Genomic DNA, 22,030 nt, shown 5'->3' on the forward strand with positions numbered 1-22,030 from the left:
ATTGCATGCTGCACATCTTGGTTATCCTTTGATTATATAAAAATATTTAAATTATGTGAAAAGAAAATGGATATTAAGAGGACTTTACTAACACTGTTAAGATAAATTGCCGAAAGTTATAAAATGACAAAAATAATGTTGACTGTACAGTGTTAATTCATTTACATGTTCCCAGGCATTGTAACAGTATCTGAATGCTGATATGATCACATATTTTATAAATAGGATCTTTGCTCATTTGTAACTCAGATGATGCTCACTTAATGAGCAGCAATTTAGTATTTTATATTTTGATAGAATAGAACCATAGAATCATAGAATGCTTTGGGATGGCAGGCACCTTTAAAGGCCATCTAGTCCAGCCCCCCTGCAAGTGGCAGGGACATCTACAACCAGATCAGGTTGCTCAGAGCCCCATCCAGCCTGGCCTTGAATGTTTCCAGGGATGGGGCATCTACCACCTCTCTGGGCAACCTGTTCCAGTGTTTCACCACCCTCATTGTAAAAAATTTCTTCCTTCTCTCTAGTCTGAATCTACCCTCTTTTAGTTTCAAACCGTTACCCCTTGTCTTATTGCTACTGGTCCTGCTAAAAAGTATGTTCCCATCTTTCTTCTAAGCCCCCTTTAAGTACTGAAAGGCCACAATAAGGTCTCCCTGCAGCCTTCTCTTCTCCAGGCTGAACAACCCCAACTCTCTCAGCCTTTCCTCATAGCAGAGGGGCTCCATCCCTCTGATCATTTTTGTGGCCTCCTCTGGACTTGCTCCAACAGGTCCATGTCCTTCCTGTGCTGAGGACCCCAGAGCTGGACGCAGTACTGCAGGTGGGGTCTCACCAGAGCAGAGTAGAGGGGCAGAATCACCTCCCTCGCCCTGCTGGCCACGCTTCTTGTGATGCAGCCCAGGATACGGTTGGCTTTCTGGGCTGCGAGAGCGCATTGCCGGCTCATGTCCAGCTTTTCATCTATCAGTACCCCCAAGTCCTTCTCCTCAGGGCTGTTCTCAATCCTTTCATCCCCCAGCCTGTACTGATACTGGGGATTGCCCTGACCCAGGTGCAGGACCCTGCACTTGGACTTGTTGAACCTCATGAGATTCACACAGGGCCACCTCTCCAGCCTGTCCAGATCCCTCTGGATGGCATCCCGTCCTTCAGGTGTGTCGACTACACCACTCAGCTTGGTGTCATCTGCAAACTTGCTGAGGGTGCACTCAATCCTGCTGCCTATGTCATTGATGAAGATATTGAACAGCACTGGCCCCAGAAAGGACCCCTGAGGGACACCACTCGTCACTGTAATTTTCATTGATGCTTGTGTGTGTCCTCAGGTCTTATTTACACAGAATTAAAATTGTGCAAATAAGTTAGAAAATGTTGTTATTTCCTTCATATAGTATTCAGTTCTTTGTAGTGTCTAAATGTTTTGCAAACATTATTTATCTTCACAAGCTCTTCTGTTATTTTCTTTATAGGCATAGAACCAGGGATACAGAGATGAAAAGAGCAAACAAAGCTCCATTTCCTTTGATTGCAAATATAATTTTAGTGCTATTTGCAAAATAATGTAGGGGTAGACTTAAAGTTATGAGCAAATACAGAACCTAACTTTGAAGGATATTTTAAATATGTATGCAGATAAACTATGCCAGTAAAAACAAGATAATCGTATCTCACAGGCATTGAAATCTTGGCTTCAGCTTGTGCTACATACCCTAGCTGAGAATGTAGTGATTAAGTCATCACATCTGAGGCCTAATTCTGAAGGGAGTGCAGTTTCTCTTACACAGGGATAAAAAACATTCAGTTATTGGGTTTAGAATATTTCTGTATTGCAGGTAACAGCCTGTAAAGCTAGCACTGAAATAGGAAAGCTACAGAAGTCAAGTTTTATAAATCCTGAATTGTTCACTCTAACCAGTCCTAAGTTGAAGCATTCACATCCTGCTATTTGTAAAATAAAACAAGGCCAAGCAGCAGTGACTTGCTACAGCTAAACTGATAGATAGAAAAAAAGAGATGAGTGAGGATACAGACAAAAAGTACTAAAATTCTGATCCATGAAACAAATTTCAGACTTAATAAGTTTCTCTGCATCTGTTTAGGTAAGACTTATGAAAATCACGCACAATCACATACTTTTTGGTCATCAAAGAGCTAACATTTACCAGTGATCAACCATATATTAGTGCCTGAGTTCCTGTTTTACGTAAGGAGAAAATAGCTATGTGTCAATGGCAATAGTCTGGTTACTGTGGAATTTTTTTCAGAATGATAAATATGTAGTATTTGTGCATGATAAATATGTGCATTTGTGTGTCTCTGTGTGCATGCACATGTGTTATTTATCCATGTAGCCCTTAGTCTGTTTACTTCAGGACTAATTATTGGAAGTTTGGAAAAGCTTTGTGCAACCAGGGTTTTTTATTCAACTACTATATAAGTAGTTCCTTCTTTCCCCTGTAGAGGTAGAATTTTCATTCCAGTAAATGACAAAGTACACTGGCCTTAGGTCAAGATTAGCAGGCCTGGAAGATCAGCTTAGTGACAAATTTAAGGCCTCTCACCATCGTTCTAGGCTGGACATCACAGAAGAGGAGAGAGTCTCACTGAAGCTAAAGCTTTGCTTGAGCCGCAAAATATTCTGTGATGCTTACATCATGGCACCATTAGGTGAAGAAATACAATTTTAGGTTGTTTGGTTCTTGAATTAACAGATCTGCAGGCTCTTCAAGAGAAGGTTTCCACAAACACAAATTATGGTCTACCTTCTCCTTTGCTTTGTAGGCCTAGAAGTGGTGTTTTCACATTTGAAAAAGACTCAGGCCAAAAGGTAGACAAAGTTTCAGAGTGCAAAGGAGAAAAGTACATTTTATGAATCTATGTGGCCTTTCATAGGAGCTTCATTGCAAACAATAAATGTGCATAATATGCCAAAGTTATAACTACCCATGTTGCATGAGAAGCAAAGTTTTATGTGGGATTCTCTGATGCTATTTAAAATATACACTTCAATGTCCATTTTGCCAAAAATTTTCATTCATATGATCACCTGTCAGAGGCGCAAGTATCAAATGTAAGATGAAAAATACATTAACACATTGTTCCTTTGGTCTTTGGTCAAATTGTCCCTTTGGTCTTTTCGGTTGGCCTTGTAGAAGAGAACATGGAAAAGGTATTCATGTAAAAATTAAAAACCACATGTAGAAGCTGGAACGTCTTAATAGTAGTAGTAGTAATAATAGTAATAATAATAATACCTTATACCTATTTATCACTTGCCATCTGTAGGTCACCAATATGTTTCGTAAACAGCTCTTGCAGTTTCATAATGTGTGAAGTTATCTCCACTCCATTTTATAAGCTGGGAAAGGTCACTGAACAGTTTGGTCTGTTATTTCCCAAAATGATCTCTTTTACAGGGTGTACAAAAAAGCTAATACCTGAGTTACAAAGGTGCTGGAACTGAAGTCAGTGGGATCTACAAGTGCTTATTAGCTCTAAAAATGAGGATAGAAATTGTAGTTAACAGGTATCACAGCAGGAATTACATGGCATTTCAGCCACAGTTAACTGGCCTGAGCTCCACAGAGCGAATCAACACCTGGAACTCCCAAGGGACAGTCCTGAGATTCTTACCCATTCCTTTCCAAGAAAATAATGTAATTTATACAGATACAGTTGTTTGCTCATTTTTGAAAAAAAAAAAGAGAAAAGTTAATATACCCAAAAATGGGCATTTGCAGAGAGTAGAAGAATAAATGCTTTTGGAGCTGGTCCTTTAAGCACAAACCTTTAGGTTCTGGGTTGTGCTCAATTTAAAGAACTCAAATTCAACATATTTTAATATATACAGTGGAACTTCTTATATGAATGTTAGTCTAATGAACACATAGTATAATATATAAGCAATGGAAAATAGCCTCTTTTAATGCATCGCTTCTTTTTCTAGTGACATTCACAGCCAACAGCTGAATGACTTCACTACTAATAAAGGGTACCTAGAAAACTGAAGTGCCTGAAGTGGATCAAAGGATTGATGTAAATATATCATAAATTGAGAAAAAGTAGAGTAGGCATGCCACCTAAGAATGATTGCTTTGTCACTCTTTCAGGAGTTCTGCCAGGGCACAAAATCCCTGGAATACTGCCATGTCTCTTACTGCCCTCAGCTGACGGATGAAGCTGTGAAAGCAATGGCATTTCACTGCCACACACTAACATCTGTCAACATAGCGGGTTGCCCGAAGGTATGTATAAGAAATGGGGCAATAGTTCTGAGGTTGCTATTGCAAAGAGGTACTTAGTATTTCATTCAGAAATTCGACCTGCTGGCATCTGTGTCTTGTCACAATTCTACAACGTACTCAACTAATTTAGAAATCAGAGCTTAGGTTCAGCTGACTTTCCATGAGTTTTAAGTTCTGAGACTTGGTTCTTGAGAGTGTTTGGCGTTCTTCTAATGGTTGCAGTTACAACATAAAGGTGTCCAAGCTGGATGAGGTAAAAGTTTATCTCTCCAGGGGTTGATGTCTAGGGAAGGGTGAAGAGAGAAGGGCTTTTAGTGATACTTCCTGCAAATGCTCTCTCAGCTTCTGGTGGTTTGGGTGCTTCCAAAGGGTGATCTCTTTGTTTCAATAACTCTGAGTATTTTCATTCATGGAAAAAGTTGTTGTAGCATTGCTTCCATCACTATCAAGTGGGAATATACTAAGTTTATTACTACTTTTGGAAAAGTTCATCTTGAACTAGCCTTTACAATTTCATCATACTCATTGGACCAGTTTCCTCCTCTTTTCGTACTGACGTGCCCAATATCTTGTTTCCTTCCACAATAGGTGTGCAGCCATCGCTTGTCCTTGCCTTCCTCCTCTCCAACACCCATCTCCATAACCCTTGACTATCCTTTCAGCCCCCCCCCCAAGTCCTCATGTCCTTTTATTCACTGCAGTGACTGAACACCTTAGCCTCCTGGCCAACTGGTTTGAGCTGACCCAGCTGACTAGTTAGCCAGCCCTAAATTATACGTATTCTGATCGGTTCATTAGCCTTCCAAAAGTTCTTAAGTTTTTCAGCCTCTAGGCCAAACCCCACAGGCTGTCTGTCAGATCTGGCAGGCCAAGGAAGCTGCTCTGTGTCTTACAATAGCCCCTGGTTTATATCTTACAGATACCTACTGTACAGCATTAATTATTATATACATCAGTCTCAATCTCCTTATCTTTTGCTTTTAAATAGATATTAAGCTATTTTCCCATAATAACAGTGATAATAGACGTTGTACATGGAGATCTTCCCAAAGTGGTTGAAGTTAGGTAGTTTTGCTAACAGTCTTCTCTGTCATGCTTTCCATTATACCTTATAGACTAACACAGAAAAAAAAACAACCCCAAAAAAACTATAAAATGTCAGGCTGGAAACTGGGAGAGTTTCTGATTATCAGAGCAACAAACTGTAAAACAGCATCCTGGGAAGGGAGACGGGGGCAAAGTATTAAGGAATGTTAGGATGGCTCTTGATAAGGGAATGAACTGGGTCATATTTTGTAGTTCCTTCAAATGGGAACAAGAAGTAGACTCAGTGACCTAGTAATACCCTTCCAACGCTTTGTTCCTAGATGGCATCTTTTCTTTAAACAGTTATAGATGGTATCTTTTCTTTAAACAGTTATAAACCCAATCTGTTAACTGCTAATACTCTACTATTTTCAGAAAAGAACATCAAGACTCTTTCAAATAAACCTACACATAAGTTTACACGTCTTTTTTTGTCTTGAATCCAGCTTGCAACTCCATAAAATGAGATGGGTACACCTGCAGATGTTGAAACTAATGGGTCTTTCAAACCCTTTGGCAATCTCAAGTGTAAATTGAGGGGATCCAGCTGCTAAGTAAGGAAATATTTTCCACTCAGAGACTGTTTAAAAATGGTCAGGAGATTAAAGTAAGAATGAACCTGTTCCAAAGGTTATATGTTAATATGTCTGACAGTCATGTCCTGCAACATCAGCTATATTTTATAAAAAAAAAAAAAAAAAAAAAAAAAATCGTAGCAAGAGAACATGGAAAAAATCAATATATGAATACATGTCCATTAAGAATGTTTTGGCATGTGCTATGCAGGTTACTCTAAAATTAGAAGAGCTTATCACTTAATCATATCTACTGGGGCAAATTAATTGTCTTTGAAGAAACTCTACTCAGTGAAAGTGCAGTGAGCTTTCCTGTCACATTTCTGTATACCTAGGACAGGTACAAGGCATTTTGCAAATGCTGATACTAAAATATTCAGCAGTGCAGTTCTGAGTCTTACCCAAAGAATGAGCCTGATTCAAGAGTAATTCTTATTTCACAGGAAAAAAATGAAGTTGCTGTGGGAAACATATCCTACACATGAAAAAATATAGCAAGAACTGAAAATAAATCTCTGGTTAAATGAATGAATCAGCTATTTAAATAGCAAAGTTCTGAAGACACAGTTCAATGGACGATGAATTCTGTAATTCAGTCCTTTAAAGGGAATAGGATTGAGTGTACGATGAATGTAGATTTCTCTTAAGTGCATCTCATAACTGAATAGTGAGTTCAGTCAGCAACTTTGGTTTATTTCAATAGGCATATTAATCTATTTATTAATATTTTAATCTACTTATTAATCTATTGCAGATCTACTATTGAGCACATAGCTAAATCTGGAATAAGCAAAGCACAGAATTACCTCTATATTCCAGGAGGACTGTATCATGAGATAGATGATAGTGTGCTAATTTTCTGTTCCACAACCCAAGGACCCAGCTTCATCTTGCCTGCTTGTCCCCTTTAAGATTCTCATGAGATAGATTGGCTGTTTAATGCAAGTGAAACCCTCATCTCTCTTTCCACCATCCCACTCCGCTGATTTTAATCAAGTCTCTTTTAAAGGTCTTTTGCATGTCCCCCCTTGATTTTTGGTCCTGACTGAACAAGGTAATTGAAGTATGTACAGAATTTATTCCTGACTGTTTCCACTGAGGTCAGTGGAGCAATGAAGTAGCTTGCATGACTGCTTATGTGCCTTAAAGTCTCCGTCTCATGTGTTTCTCAAATGCGACTTCCAGCATTAATCGCAATGAATATCAGTTCAGAAAAATGGAATTGTGAGGTGGAACTAAGCAGCTCTACTTCAGAGCTAAAGAAAAACAACTATACGTTAAAAAGGTCTTGCTGTGAAACACTCATTTGTAATAGAGAACTGAGATACAAAACTGCTATGGCTACACTATCAGTGCAGCCTAAGAGTTTAGCAAGAACAATGCAATAGCAGGTCAGGCTAAAGGCTTATATGTGCTACGTGCACAATTATAAGGTTGGGAAAGTTAAACCATTGTGATTAGGTGGAAAAAATCCCACAATACTTTAGATTGTACTGGAATCACAGTTAATTAATACCTAATATGCTCCTGATATTTAAGTGACGGTTCCTGTAGAGCCTCTTCCAGAGATTCAGAATTCTGCTGTGCCAGAAATTTTACTTCCATGAAGTATTTTAAAACATAGTTTTCCAACAGATCAGACACTAAAATTGTGCTCTGTGTTTTTTTTCTTTCAGTTATTCAATAATCTTCTAACTTCTATGTGTCTTGTTGCTTCATTTACAGATGACTGATACCTGTATCCAATACTTGGCTGCAGCCTGCCATTATCTCCACTTCTTGAATGTCTCGGGTTGCATTCATCTTACTGACAAAGCACTGAAATATCTTTGGAAAGGTTGTAAGCAACTCCAGATTCTCAAGATGCTGTACTGTAGAAATATTACCAAGTAAGAGGATATTTCCTAATCTCAATTCAGAGTTGGTTGTGAACCCAAAAGCATGTGGCTTTTTTCTTCATTGGCATCATGTTGCCATGCTAGGTATCTCGCTTGAGCCATCTTGCGCCTTTATCTAGGGGGTGTCCACATTGCTGCCTTAGAGTTCCTGTGGCTTGGTGTGGGTATCTACATATTCTAGTGTCAGCCAGAAATGAAGGGAAATAGGGACTCCATCTATCTTTATGGTGGCCAACATCCTGTTACGGAAATTTCTGCAGACACAGGATAACACCTCAAGGGCATGGGGGAACATGAGGGAGAAAAACAGGCTGGGCCTAATGCTCTCAGCCATCGCACTATGTACTTGAGCTCACTCTGAGGGTTTGTGGGAGCCTGTTTCCCCATGACTGCATGTCAGTATATGGCAGAAGCAGATGTAAGCATTGATGTGGGCCTGTGCTCAAAATGCAGCATGGTTACAGCGAATGAGTTAAGGTATCATAAGCATAGTTTCATGAAGTACAAGTGAAACATACTTGTTATGTATCTACAATTGGAGAAAACAAGTCATCTACCACAATGTAATCCAGCTTCCCTACTGGTGTAGGTGGACCCAGCCTCTTGATTCCCCATGGCATTTAAAAGCCAGTCAGTTCTGGTCAGGTTTAGAGCTGAGTTTTCAGCTCTGTGTCTCCAAGATGCAGATCTGATGTCCGTCACCCTTCCATGGGGGTTAAGAGCATCGCAGACCAGGATCCGTACATGTAGAACTGCACAGTGGCCGGACATGCCAAAGGGACTGAAACTGTTTGGAAGAGAACTAAAGTTTAAGCATGGTTGATATCTCTGAGTGTATAACTTAATCAAACTTTATGACTTCAGTAAGAAATATATACTACTCTATTATGTAGAGAGTATCCATACTAGGGGAGCTCTAGCCCCACTCTTAACACGACCACTGTAGATAGATAGTGCACTTCAAGCTAAATCATTCCAGGGTTTTATAGTCACTTCAGAGACCACAAGACCAATGCAGATGCTTAGTAACTTAAAAGATATTTCCAGTGTGCTTCATGCTTTCCAAACCCTCCTTGGTTTATTTCCCTCTAACTGTCTCGCCACAAACAATTCTGCTGTCATTACTTTTATTTTCTCTACTTCTCTGTGACTTTTAGTTTTCTTCATGTCATCTCAGAACTTCCATCTCAAAACCTCTACTTCTCATTGAATACTTGTTAGATACAGAAAGTGTTTTGAAGGATTGGTATGCATGAGTACTAACTGAAAAAAATATTCTAAATGAACTACACTGCTCATTCTGAAAAAAAGATATTTAAAATACAATTAATTTCCTCATAACTTTCTGATTTATGTTTTTTCTTGTATTAGAGGCTCAAGGGATTTTCTTTTACCCCCAGATTACTGTTGTTGACTTGCTTTTTCTGTGACTTCATATGTCTGTTTAGAGCACTAAACAGTGTGTCATCCCTTTTGGGCTCTGGTTGCTTATACATCTTCCCATAGAAGTGAGATGTAGTAGGAACAGAAATTTGAGTTGAGTTCCAATTTATGTTGGGTTAGCCATGATGAGAGCTGACCTGACTTCTTGCATTATTGCAGCCTTTGCAGGATGGCCCAGGATTATGCCTCTGCCTCAGAGTGCCATGTGCTATGGGCTCTCCAAACGTCTTGATTAAACTCTTCTGACTCAGCCAAGGATTTCCCAACCAGTTATTTTTACTGTAAAGAAAGCCCTGGAGAGTTATAGATCTTTACAAAATGAAAAGCAACCATGAGACACACATCTCCACCCAGTGTTATCTTTGCCCTTTTTGTGATTTTTTAGAACTAGGCAAACTTCGCCAATTTTACTTTCTTGAGCCTGATTTTCTGGTATGTGATGGTGGATAGTTCTTTTCTTTGCCAGCCTCAGTCTCTAACCCTTTGCACCATATGTTCAATGACAGGAAACTCTTACCCCATGCCATTTGAGTCTGGGACAAAAACTATCAGGTGGATCGATCATGTAGAACAATCCTGCACGGAAGATTTTTTGCTTGTTGCTTCCAGCAGGTCTGAGGAGCCTCCCTAGGCCTAGGCAGGCTGCAGAATAGACCGACCACGTCAAGATCAGAGGGGCTTTTCAATGCAGACTCTAAAATTGCCATTAGACAGAATGATATTCAGAAAAGGAGTTCACAGCTAGATTCAGCTATATTCCACATCCTGTGTGTGTCACGCTTTCGAAAAATCTTTTTTATTGTAGTTCAAGGCCAATATTGCGAAGATGATAAAACCACATTTGTTTTCTGCCAATACCTACATCAAAAGCACAGTAAAATATGGCAATGATGCTACACCGTTAGTCATCTTGCAGCAGATTTGCAGTAATGACATCAAAAGCAATGGCAGTACTGTCACTTGTATGTCACAATATCTTTTTACAGAACTACGTATTTCATTCACAACCTGTATGTTTTTAGTACTGAATGATAAGCAGCAGACTGTCAGAAAATTGAACAACAGGGCCTCATTCCCTGTTTTCAGACTAACTCTTACAACTTACAACTCTTACAACCTTATTTGAGTTCTTAGATTTTCATACAATGTAGAGGAAAAGGCTGGTTTTGGGTATAATTTATGTTCTGCAGGTATCAAACATACATTTCAGAGCCATTTCATTCCCTGTTTAAGGAGATGGAAGAGGACATCTATGTAAAAATCAGATTAATCTGGAGTACTAAACATGCTAGTGGCTTAGGTTCTAAATAAGCAAAAGAAGAAATATGTTTTTACTTTAAAGTTGCCCTACAAAATCATATATACTTCATTTCACCAAAGGCATTCGCCATTATTTATTATTAAACACTAACCAGTCCTAGCAGACATCTCTTAACAGACTGAGCCTTGCAAATATTGAGGCATATCTCTTGTATTGTGTCACATTCTTTTTCAAAGTTTTATTTTTACTGTTTCATTATATTAAAATAGAAAACATATGGAGCCACAAAGTTCTTCAAGTTTCAGTCCAATGCAGCTTCATAGGAAACACTTACGAGCATATAAATTGTCCATTCTTTCCAGTATCAGGTAGCATTCGAGATTATATTTGCCAACATACTAGCCTGGTTCCACGTTTATTAAATGTTAGAAGGAAAAAAAAGGTCTATGGCCTGATATCTTGCTGCATATTTCTGTACCCAGAGGCTAATGACCTTTCAATTAATCCTGTTTCTAAATGCCATAAAGAATCATGGATTACTGTGGGAGTAAATGATTCTGGTACAACTGATTTCTTCTACTAGAGGAAAAGCAAGCTAACTAATCTGTAGGAAAAGGCTGTATTGGTTGTGATTCCCTTGGGACTAATCCTACAAGAAATAACACACTGGCATCTTTAGAGAAACACCTCCCTGCAAAACATTCTGCTTAAACTTCAAAACACAAATACCGTTTAAAGTCAGCCGCGGTGCTGAGCAAGGTGTGGTGCTGTGTTGACATTTCTGGGTGCAAAATGAGCGCGGCAATCTGCCGTTGCCTTGAGAAGGCAGCCAGCCTCGTGCTCTCACCAAACCGCATCTCGTCTCTAACACTTCGGGTCCAGCAAAAGCTGTTCTTTGAGAGCAAAATTGAATGCTTCCTTCTTTCTGGTCTGCACTAACATGAAACCAGTTACATTTCTTTTCAACTCATGACTACTCTTGTTAACGAGTGACTCATGAACAAGTACTATTACAATCTTTGCCTTCTAAGCGGAAATTACATCGGGTCTTAATAGCTACAATACATTTGACATTTGGAGAACATTCTGATTTTGTTTTTTTTTGTTGTTGTTGTTGTGTTAATTGTGGTGGTGCATTAGAAAGGAGACTGCAAGAACCCCGTTTTCTTAAAGAGCAGAATTTCTTAGATATTATCCAAATATTCAGGTCTCAAGGCAGGAAGGGTTTGGGAGTCCAACACACATGTAATCGGAAATGAAGACAGCCTACGCATGATTTGGTAAAGGACTAAGAATAATTACTCTTAAGTTTTCTTTTGAAGAAGCAACAAAAATAATATAGTACTGTCTTCTCACTCACTGTGATGTCTTCTCACTCACTGTGAATCGCTCCTCAGAAGTGACGTGGAGGCTCCTGGAGCCCCGTGTTTCAGCCATCGTGCACGCTTGAACTGGATGCCATAAAATGATACAACCGCTGCAGCTGACATAGACCTCAGAATACTTCAGATTTTATGTAGTCTTATCACTTTTTGTAACCTGGAGCATGCTTGCAGGAGGCTTTCTGCTTTTCCCATTAGCTGCCTGCCTCCACTTGCCTCTTCGGCTTAATTTCTCCTGCGCTGGCACTATAAACAGTACTCCCATGTTTAAGTTTTTATTTTCCATTACTTTTTACTCTTGATTGGGTTTTGTAACCTCATCTCAAAAAGTCTTTTTCAAAACCTCTGCTTTTCATTATGATGGACCCAGTGAAATATTTCTGAATTTTGGAATGGCTCAGGATTCAGACCGTCCTGCAGAACTGTATTTCCTAGCTACCCCCCTTAGTAAAAGGGACTGAAACTTTGGGTAAGGAGTCGATGATACGTTCCAGTGTTGCTCAGGCCGGGTGTTTGGGCCAGTACGTTTGTCTGACTTAACACCAAGAGGTATTTGCTTTGCCAAAGGTGATTGTAATTATTTGCTGAAATGCTTTTATTCATCAATGTGCTCATTTAGGACACTATATAAATAAATAAGCAGGCTCTATCATAGTACAGTATCTCTTAAATAAACGATCTATTTTGCCATGTGTTGATGATTAATGAATGGCTGTTTCTGGCAAACTAATCAACTGTAGCTCCAGGCATGGGACAGCATAAATTCCCAAAAAAACACTAACAGCTCCCCTTATACATGCTTCAGACAGCTGCCATACATTGCAGTTTCCATGAAAAACAGGAATTTGGACTTGGATGAGTTGATCTTTATTTTATAGCTTAGAGCTTATAGCTCATATAAATTGTGCACACATTCCTCAGTGGCACAGGCCTCCCTAATATAAAAACAGATACAGCCTTGTGTTCCTGTGCTTCATACAGTGTGTCAGTGTTAGATTTAAAAAAAAGCGTCGCGCAGTGGTTGAGAAGGCGCCCTCCTTGCTTCACGAGGTTTGCCCCTTTCCCACCCTCCCCACCTCCCCTCTTGGGCTGCGGTGGGGCACGCGTTACAGCTGGGCACGGCTGCCTCTCGTGTAACCATCTTCAGCATTTTCGCTTTGGGAAAAAGAAAATACTGTAGTAGCAGGTCACAGGCCACTTTCATTTGGGTTTCTTTCTAGTATTGTCTAGTTGCCATCTCTTATATCCTTGCAGAGCTCAGGAAGTTGGCCAGCAGGGAGAAAGGCTGCGGTGCTGCGGCTGTGCGGCACCGGGTCAGGCTGCCTCTCCTGAAGGAGCTGGCCCTTCCCGCGAGCCCGTGAGCGCGCTGGGCCCGGGGCAGCTTTCTGGAGCGCCAGAGCCAGGGCCGGGGCGGCCGGGGGCTCTGCGCAGCCGGGAGCGGGCTGACAGCCAACTCGCACAAGTGATGGAAAGAAAGAGACGTTCAGAAGACTGGAAGCGGCGGGTTACGTGTCTTCAGCTCGGGAAGGCAATGAAAGTTGCTGGACTGATACTGCCTGGGAAGGAGGGAGGGGAGAGAGCTCTTCAGCTTCTTTTTAGGGCGTCGCACTCAGCAGGCCCGATTTCCTCCTATTTCTGAGGCCTTTTGCTCTAGTTCATTGTTTCCGTGTTCCAACAAAGGGGCAGCGGCCACAAAATGCCGAGGTTGATCAGAGGGGTCATCATAAGCAACGCAATCCTGGTTCAGCGATCGCAGAAGCTGCGAAGCGCAGCCTCGGGGCGAGCTCGGGGCCGGCGCCGGTGGCCGTCAGGCCCCGTAACGCTGCTCGTTCCGTATTCGGTTCCGTTTCAGAAACGATACGCTTTAAGAAGAGGCGGGTGACAGAAGATAACTACAAGAGGAGAGGTTAGCCAGAAAGAAAGCAGAAGGTGTACCAGGAAAGGGTAAAAATACCTGGAGGTGCCACAGAGACTGTTCAAAGAAAAAAATAGAGATAGGGACCTGCACAGTTACTACGGCCTTCAGATATAGCTATGAAAAACCACGCCGGAGAGTCCGTGCTGTCTTTTGATGTAACTGGTTTATTTATCTAGCTTGGCGTTATGCTTTCTCCAAAACACAATGCTATTATTCCAATGGCATCGCCTACTCCGTCCCAGAGATCTGGGGTTTAGGCACTGACAGGCTGCAGCAAGCGCAGGTGAGGGGCCGAGACCACGGAGGGGCTGGAGCACGCGATGCGCGAAGGGAGGCGAAAGCATCGCTTCGCTCCGCCGCCGGAAGAGAGGGCTGGGGCTGGGGGAGACCCCGCGGCTCTGCAGCCCCCGTCGGAGGACAGAGAAGAGAAGAGAAGACACGGCCGGGCTTTCCTCCGAGGTGCACTGCCAGGACAAGTGGCACATGTCAAGTTCTGATTACATACAAGGAAACTATTTTTTCCTCAGGAGGCTGGCCAAACACTTGAACAGGAGCCCAGAGAGGCTGAGCAATCTTCATCCCTAGGGATATTCAGAACGCAGCTGGCGAAGCCGTGACCCACCTGGTCCAGTTGGACACATTTAGAGCAAGACCAGGATTAAATGCTCTCCAGAGGCCCCTTCCAACCTAATTTATTCTGTGACTCTCTGGCCTAACCAATTATTTTCTTTTTTTAATTTCCACACCACCTCTTACAATAGTAATAGCTTCAGTTAGAACAAGGAACTTTTGCTCATTAAACAGCTTTTAGTGTTCTTTGTAGAAACAGCCTCTGCAAATTTTTTTTTTTTTACTTTTGTCATTTTTTTTTCTTTTAACTCTTGTTGCAGACAAGCTGTCTTGAAATACACAGCCAAACTGGAGACACAAGAACATAGTGATGCTGACCCTCCTTCCTGGCTTGGATATGACCGGGACGGTAACATACTCACCTTCACATCAGCGCCTGAATAAACAAATTACTCAAAATGAAAGATGAAGAAATTGCACAACATCTTCTACAGTTCAAGGGTTTTTCACTAGAGCATGAAAAGAACACTATATTATTTGTCTTAAAACTAATCATACTTTAATAAAAGGCTGTTTGTTGAATTAGTAAGGAAGCATTGCAAATCCTTCTCGCAGGAGTATGTACGCCTTCAAGCAAGACAGCCGCACTGAAACAACACTGCTAACTTTCAGATGTTGATTCAAGCTGTCTTCATCTTTCAATAACGAGAAGTTCCGTAGTCCCATGCAGAGTAAGCAATAAATAAATCTGCGTGTGCTTGGGGTTCCTCTTTGCCATGAAGGTCCTCTCCGGGACATAAACACTCTGACCTCCCGCGTGGCAGGGCTGGTACTCGTCAAGTACAGCGTTCTTGAGCACTAAGAACAGCGAATAGGTAGTGACTGCCGATTCCTTAACCCGCAACTACACTTGCACACTGAAGCACGGTTCTCTACTTCTCAGCAGTCGCTTGCGCGCCCAGAGCCCTACCTCTCATACAAGCCCCTCGGGCCGAGTTCAGCTCTCTAGGCGAGCCGATGTTTGCATGTGCAGATCGGAACTGCAGGCTAGCTGGCAGCTGACAGTCAGGAGAATGAGATGAAAAGGAGCACAGATGAGAAAAGTGGTAAAGGATACGTTTTCTCCGGTTACCAGAACATGTCTTCTCATCAAATGGACAAAAAAACATGAGCACATATTTTGCCATTCAAATCCTAATTACTGATAACCCCCTAATCTTTCCTTGTCTAGAGAAAAACACAAAGTTTCACCTCATTATTGCAGAACAAGACATTACTCAAATGCCTTTGGGGAAACTCCCAAAGATTCGTCTTTCTCCAGCTCATTCTTGACCTTTACGTTAAAGTTCTGGCTGGTCTCGACATTTATTAGCTTGGAAGGAATATAATCAGAGCAGCTTTAGTGGTAGCACAATTTTTCTGATGGCTTATTTAAACTTCTTTAAGCAAATAATTACCAATCCTAATGTTTAATTCCAGCTGTGTTTAGCATATGAATGCCTTAGCTTGCTTACTTTTGAACGTGGCAGAAACAACGTGTTTTCTTACTGTGCTCTCCCTTAAATTGCTGATGCAGCAGTTCCAAGAAGCACGACCTTAGTCACAGAGGCTGACGGGCTTTGTAATCCGGGTGAATAACGGAGCCATTAAATTGACTCAATTTTGTGAAATATCTACTACACTGTTTTTATTTTCAATGCAGTGTGAATTTAGAGGTGCTTCTTTCGCTTTGTCTGCAGCAGTGCACAGAAATCATTAGTTTCAAAAATTTTTCAGGAAATCTAAAACCATTACGCATTTATTAATTTTGTATCTTTTAAAAGTAGTATAATAATAAGTACTAATAACTAGTAATATCATATTGCTTTTAGTAATATTTGTAATGTTTTATATATTAGTGTTTATATTAAAAATATATGTAATTGCCATACACATCAGTGCCCACCTCATCCAAACAAACAGTACTCGCAACGGCCAACAGAATGTGGCGTTTTTAACCACCCTGAACTACAGTAAAAATGCTGCCCGTGACGACCGAAGTCCATCAGCCAGGGGCAATTAACACCTCTTGGGGACCCCTGTGGGAAAGGAGAAGTTCCTTTCATAATGTGCCATTCTGATCCAAAGTACGTACACACGTACAGACAAGCGAAAGCCTGAGCTGACACTCTGAACTCTTCTTTGCTACTCTCCATCCACTCAGCTGGCAGGAATTCTTACATTTCAGTTTTAAAACACAAACTTCCGTCCTTCCTTTATAAGGGGAGATATATATGTGGAAAGGCTTTTAAAAGCTCCATTTACTTTACCATGCGTTTGTATTACGGTAACACAAAATCCCCCCCCAAAATCATGTATGCCCTGGTGCCGGGCTTACACGTTCCCCTCGCCTCCCTCTGCCTTTCTGCCTCAAAGGGCTGACAGTCCCCTCCTGCAAGGCTGACAGCAAGTCACTGGAAATGCAGCAAATAAACAGATTACAGTCCTTATTTATTAGGCCAATACTTCCACTCTTTGGTAGCTTTTACTTTAGGGGAATACTCATGTGGACTTGTTTGAAGTCCAGTTGGTGGAGCGTTCCTCGAAATCAGCCAGACCCATTGCACTTTTCAGTATTTATTTTAAAAGCTTTTCTTTGCAGATGAACAGCGGTAAACATAGCTAGTGTTCTTATTTCTATCCACACGTTAAGTGGTTCGGGATGACATGGGGCAGCTTCTGTCATTCCACGTAAGTAGTTCTACACATACAGTACCCATTGACAAGGCAGGAGCTCCTCGGGGGTCGAACACCAAACGAGAAGACCAAATAAGAAGTAGAGTTTTGAAAGTGGTTTTATCCTATCCACAATACAAATAATTTGGTTGAAGAAAATTCTCTGCATTTTGCATAAACCAGTAGAATTCCCACAGTACTGAGACATTTAATTCAAAAATATAAAATAGCTTGCAGAGTGTGTCATCTTGGAAGTAAATTTGCATATTTTCAAATACCAGATGTGGACAAGTATTTTTATTTTTAAATGATGACTCCAAACTTCTGTTTGAAAGTTACCAGCTTCTAAACTGACATGGTAAGAGGGTCAAGGTACACAAACTCTGAACACGTAAGATGGTGTCGTTCCTGGAAGGCACTAAACCAGACCTGTTAAGCACCAGCCACTGTCACGGGCAAATCTTGGGCTAAAATGCCCTCATTTTTAATATTGTTTCCGTTTTATATTAAGAATATGCATCAATAAAGTTTCATAATTTTACAGAAATGTTGCTTTACAATTTCTTGACTCAATCTCTTTGCCTCTTTCACCTTTAAGAACTCTTCAGCTTGACAGACTGGATCCAGCTTTGGCTTTTAAGACACACTTTGCCGCTTTGTGTGTCAGCCTTAATCCATTTGTCCGTTTCGTTCCTTTGATTCATGTGACCTGGAAAAGAGAGTTCTGTTTAGTTTAATGTGACACCCAGTAAACATATCCTCTTCACATTGCCTTTTTTTCAGGCTCCCTGGAAATACTTATAACTTTTATTTGGTAGAATTTTTGTATTTTTAACAGGGGCTTCTGACATTTCATTCTTGATACAGTTTTTTTGCATTAATCTCACTTCCCATAATATGTTATTACAATAAAGTTGTGGTTTTTATTATGTAGTACCATAGTTTTTATTATGGGGTAGGAAATACGTCTACATTAGACATTAATCTGGCTAAGTAATTTGAGAAGTTTTCACCTTTGTTGTAAACATGGAAAAGAGACATGGGTAAGACCCGATTTTCCAGATGACCAGACATGTTGCTACTATTACTGCTTTCTTATAATAATGGATTAAGAAACCCACCACCCCGAGCTGTCTGTCTTCTTACATGTTTCACAGAAACTTGGTGCGCATGGTCATGCTCGGAAAAGCTCACTGTATAACAAAGGAGAAAGTTCAACTTACCCTCATTTTACAATTAAGAAACTGATGCCAAGAGAAAATAAGTGACCTTCCAAATTTGTACAAATTTATGACCAAATTGGGAATTACACTGGGATCTTTTAGGTCTCAAATAAGTGCCTTTATCACAAGATCAACCTTCACTTTGGTTTATCTTTACAAAATATCTTTTATTATTACTTTAGCGTTCGTGTGACCGAGTGAGTTCTAAGTTTAGAACTAATTTGAGCCTGGAATAGCACGAGGAATGGCAGGGAAGCAGGTTCTGAAGCAACTTTGCAAACATGCTCTGCTCTGACCTGTAACACAGCTGAAGTTAAATTTTGGCCACGTCAAGAACAGTGGCGAAACTCCAACTGACATCACTGCATCGGTTTCCACAACTCAAGCCTCCGTGCCAGAGCTTTTCAATAGCGTTTCAGCGCTTCGGTACTTGTAATCTGGGGTTATGGGCCAAACCCACATGAATTCACTAGCAGGCTGAGGTACTGTTTAGAAGTTTTCAGAGGAGTCCGACACTTGACGGAGTTCTCCCACTGAACGAAAAGGTCTTTGAGTGTCCTTTGTTACCAGACTACAACACGCCGTCAAGGATCGCCGTGTGGATGTCCTAGTACAATTTCTGCACTCCTGATTGCTCCCGGCAACAGCAGTCTCACTCACGCTCAGTCTCAATATCGTTCCTGCTGCAAGGCAGAATCCACAGTTCTGCTCCCCATCTAATTATGGACTTCAATCTATGATGATCATCACGAAGTTGGACAAATGGGCTGTACGTCAAATCTGTTAAAATCTGAAACTTGGGTTCCTCAGAAAGCTTTCCTGAATCATCGATTTGCAATAGTATTGTATCAGAGAATACAGAACAAAAATGGAAACAAAATCTACCTTTAAGTAGAGGTAGCCCTTAAAACCTTAGATCGATATGAATTTTAACTAGGAAATAGCCTCCAGGTGTCAAAAAATGAACCAACAAAGAAGCGTAGATGAAAATTTCAGCTGATCCCTTAACAGAGTTGTAGAGCACGGAAAATACAGCTTTTTTTCCGTAAGGAGAGAGGACACAACAAATGTAGGGCAGAGAGAGATTTCCAGGAAGGGCGCGTTGGAGCGCTTGCTCCCAGTTCCTCCCTCTCATGTTTTTAGCGCCGTGGCTTGTACTTCCGTACAAGGAACAAACACTGAAGCACAGGATCGGCCCCGTACACGAACAGATCCATGCCCTGCTTACACCCTGCGACACTTCTGCTAAAGAAGAGTTTTGAAGAAACACACAAACAAATTAGCAAGAGCTGCTGTAAAGCTCAGTTGTTGTCTGAGCTCTGTTTTTCATTTTGCATTTGCTATGTGAACTTAGAAAAATGTTTTGTTCCTTATGCTTTTTCTGGAGATTTGCCTGTGAAGGGAATGCAGAAAATATCAAACTGCCCGCAAGGAAGTGAGTGTCAAGTTCCACTCCCTAGGGATGAAGATCTTCAAACTATTTTAAGGTTATTAAGCCTATCGCCAGTAGCAGGTTCAAACCAAGCTTAAGATATTTAAACAGCTTTGTGTATGAGGCGCTGATCAAGCAACAAGGTTTAGTTGGAGACCTTTTGATGACAGTTTGGTCTTAACTGTACCCACTGCCTGTACTCTGAATACTGTGGGAACATAAGTGGATTTTGAGGATGACTTTGCTAGTGTAATTAAATCACGAAGGCCAACAGCCTGCTGGATTGAGAATAAGGAAAAGGCGGGGGGGGGAATTCGTTTTCATTTCAAAACCCACCAGTTGAGACGACAGCATAAGCTCACAAGACGACAGATGCACCAGTACGCTGCGTGGCACCTTTTTCAGTTTAATGCCCAGTTAAAAAAAAGTTCTTTTTTTTTTTCCCCCATGTGTGCCCAAAGGCAGGGAACACCTTTGCTAAACATTATGCAGTGAAGTACTGACTGTTTAACTTCTCCAGCGTCCAGGAAGGCAAGTGAATAGAGAGCTCTATTCTATCATAAAAAACACGAAGATAAGCATATTTTAAATGTTTTTCACCGGTATTGTTAGGGCTGTGGTATATCTCACAAAGGCTGTGAACAGCTTGAGTTAAATGCAAGCTGAAACCAATAAAAATCTGTAGGATAGCATCTCATCTAATGTGTTTCATAAAAGTTGGATGAACTTTCTATTTGACTTGAAGGAATGTAATCTTTTCCAGATACAACCTGCGTCTTTGTTTGGTTTTTTTTTAAGATACTGCTTAAGGATCAAGGCTTCACAGAGGGACAGTGTTTAGAGGGACACTGTAAAACTGTAAACCAAAGCTCTTCCCACTCAATTCTAGTGGCAAAGAGTCAATAAAAATTGCTTCTAGGAAAGAAGGAAAGTTTTGAAGAAATGCCTTGAGAACAGAGGAAACAGGGAGGGACGCGGCAGCAGATAGTGTTACTCCTGGGATTAGAACCGTAACTGAATGCAACAGGCCCAAGGCAGCTGCACGGTGGGAGCAGCAGTGCTACGCTCGGACAGCTGTTAAGCTTCAGAAGAAACTTAAGTTTCAGCAGACTGCCATAATACAAGCTCTTTCAGTTATTTCCCTTTTAAAGGCAAGTTGCTTGCCTCACATTATTCACTGCCCTTTCACCTGTGTTCGTATTTAACCCTGGAATGCCATGCAGCTAAAACCACAGAAATTACGTTAAAGTAAATAACGCAGAATTTCTGATAACAAAGGCAGTTAAACGCATCTGTAAAGCCTGTAGGCAGTGTAGGAGACTCATGCAGTCAGCTCTCCTTTCACGCCGGCTTTGAAGCAATCCTACAGGGTAAGTCCACAGCACCTCATAGGCTGCTCTCCCAGTACCACTGGATCCGTTCTGTGAGCAGTGAGGAATAAGTTATTCCCGAAGGGCATCGATGTAGGAAACATCTGTCTAAGTCCCCTGTGTTCCAGAGGGGAGTCCAGATCCAACCTCACGCAGACGTGAAAGCCTTATTATTTCAGTGCACGCCTGAGAGAATGATTGTTGTAAGGAGAAAGGAGAACCAAACAGCGAAAAGGCCTGAAGTTATTAAGAGAAACCCGGAAAGTCGGTGATAGGACAGTGGTATCAGTGCCCATCTTTTCAAGGGAATCTGGTAATTCGGCAGGCTGTCTCTCTCCAGAGGCACCTGAGGAAGAAGGCCATCAAAGGAGTTTCTAGTGATCAAAAGAATAACTGGATGCTGGATCAACCCAAAAGGCAGAGGCAACATCTATCTGGAAACTTTCACAGGAAAAAGGGGGACAGAGAAGACAACCGGAGATTCCTCTCCATCCCCAGGACAGACATCTGAGGGAGGGTATAAGTTAACATGAAAGACAGCACCCTGTTACCGGTGTGCACGGCCACCAGAAGGCAGGGCTCTGAGCAGAACACTGTTCAGACGCGGCTCGGCACAGCTCTAGTGCTGTAGATAGGGTGCGGTTAGTACCAAAGGCTAAAAATCCTGTTAACTGCTGCAACTGTTGTCGTGCTGGATGAAACAGGGAGCAAGAATGTCTCGACTTGGGAGAAGACAATCATTCCCAAAGAGTATGTTCTCTGTAAGAGGATGGAAATATAGGAAGAAGGTGGTTTGCTGACTTGAAAAATTAAGAATAGGGAGACACAATAACCTACAAAGACAAACATCCACGGCCTCTGAGAAGCACCTGCGACACTGTGGGACTTCTACCAAGGAGACTCACGCAAG

The 22,030-nt window shown here is 41.3% G+C and overlaps 2 protein-coding genes across 5 annotated transcripts in view; one reads left to right on the plus strand and one right to left on the minus strand.

Moving 5' to 3' along the window:
• FBXL13 (F-box and leucine rich repeat protein 13) overlaps positions 1-14,854 on the plus strand; it is a gene marked incomplete at its 5' end in the record, with an annotated part of 95,678 nt that extends 80,824 nt beyond the window's left edge. The window contains 3 exons of the mRNA XM_082311338.1: positions 4,113-4,247; positions 7,634-7,797; positions 14,701-14,854. Of these exons, the coding sequence (XP_082167464.1) occupies positions 4,113-4,247; positions 7,634-7,797; positions 14,701-14,824 (423 nt within the window). The 3' untranslated portion in view covers positions 14,825-14,854. The remainder of the gene's footprint in view (positions 1-4,112; positions 4,248-7,633; positions 7,798-14,700) is intronic.
• Positions 14,855-16,806: 1,952 nt separating this feature from the next.
• FAM185A (family with sequence similarity 185 member A) overlaps positions 16,807-22,030 on the minus strand; it is a 49,614-nt gene continuing 44,390 nt past the window's right edge. For 2 of the 4 annotated variants that reach the window (XM_082311344.1, XM_082311340.1), the window contains one exon: positions 16,807-17,804. In XM_082311344.1, the coding sequence (XP_082167470.1) occupies positions 17,689-17,804 (116 nt within the window). In that variant the 3' untranslated portion in view covers positions 16,807-17,688. Of the gene's footprint in view, positions 17,805-18,684; positions 19,109-22,030 lie in introns of those variants that run through there. The other 2 variants (XM_082311342.1, XM_082311343.1) reach the window with 2 other exon arrangements.

The sequence above is a fragment of the Platalea leucorodia genome, assembly GCF_965183815.1.
Source record: "Platalea leucorodia genome assembly, chromosome: 4".
Lineage (NCBI taxonomy): Eukaryota > Metazoa > Chordata > Aves > Pelecaniformes > Threskiornithidae > Platalea > Platalea leucorodia.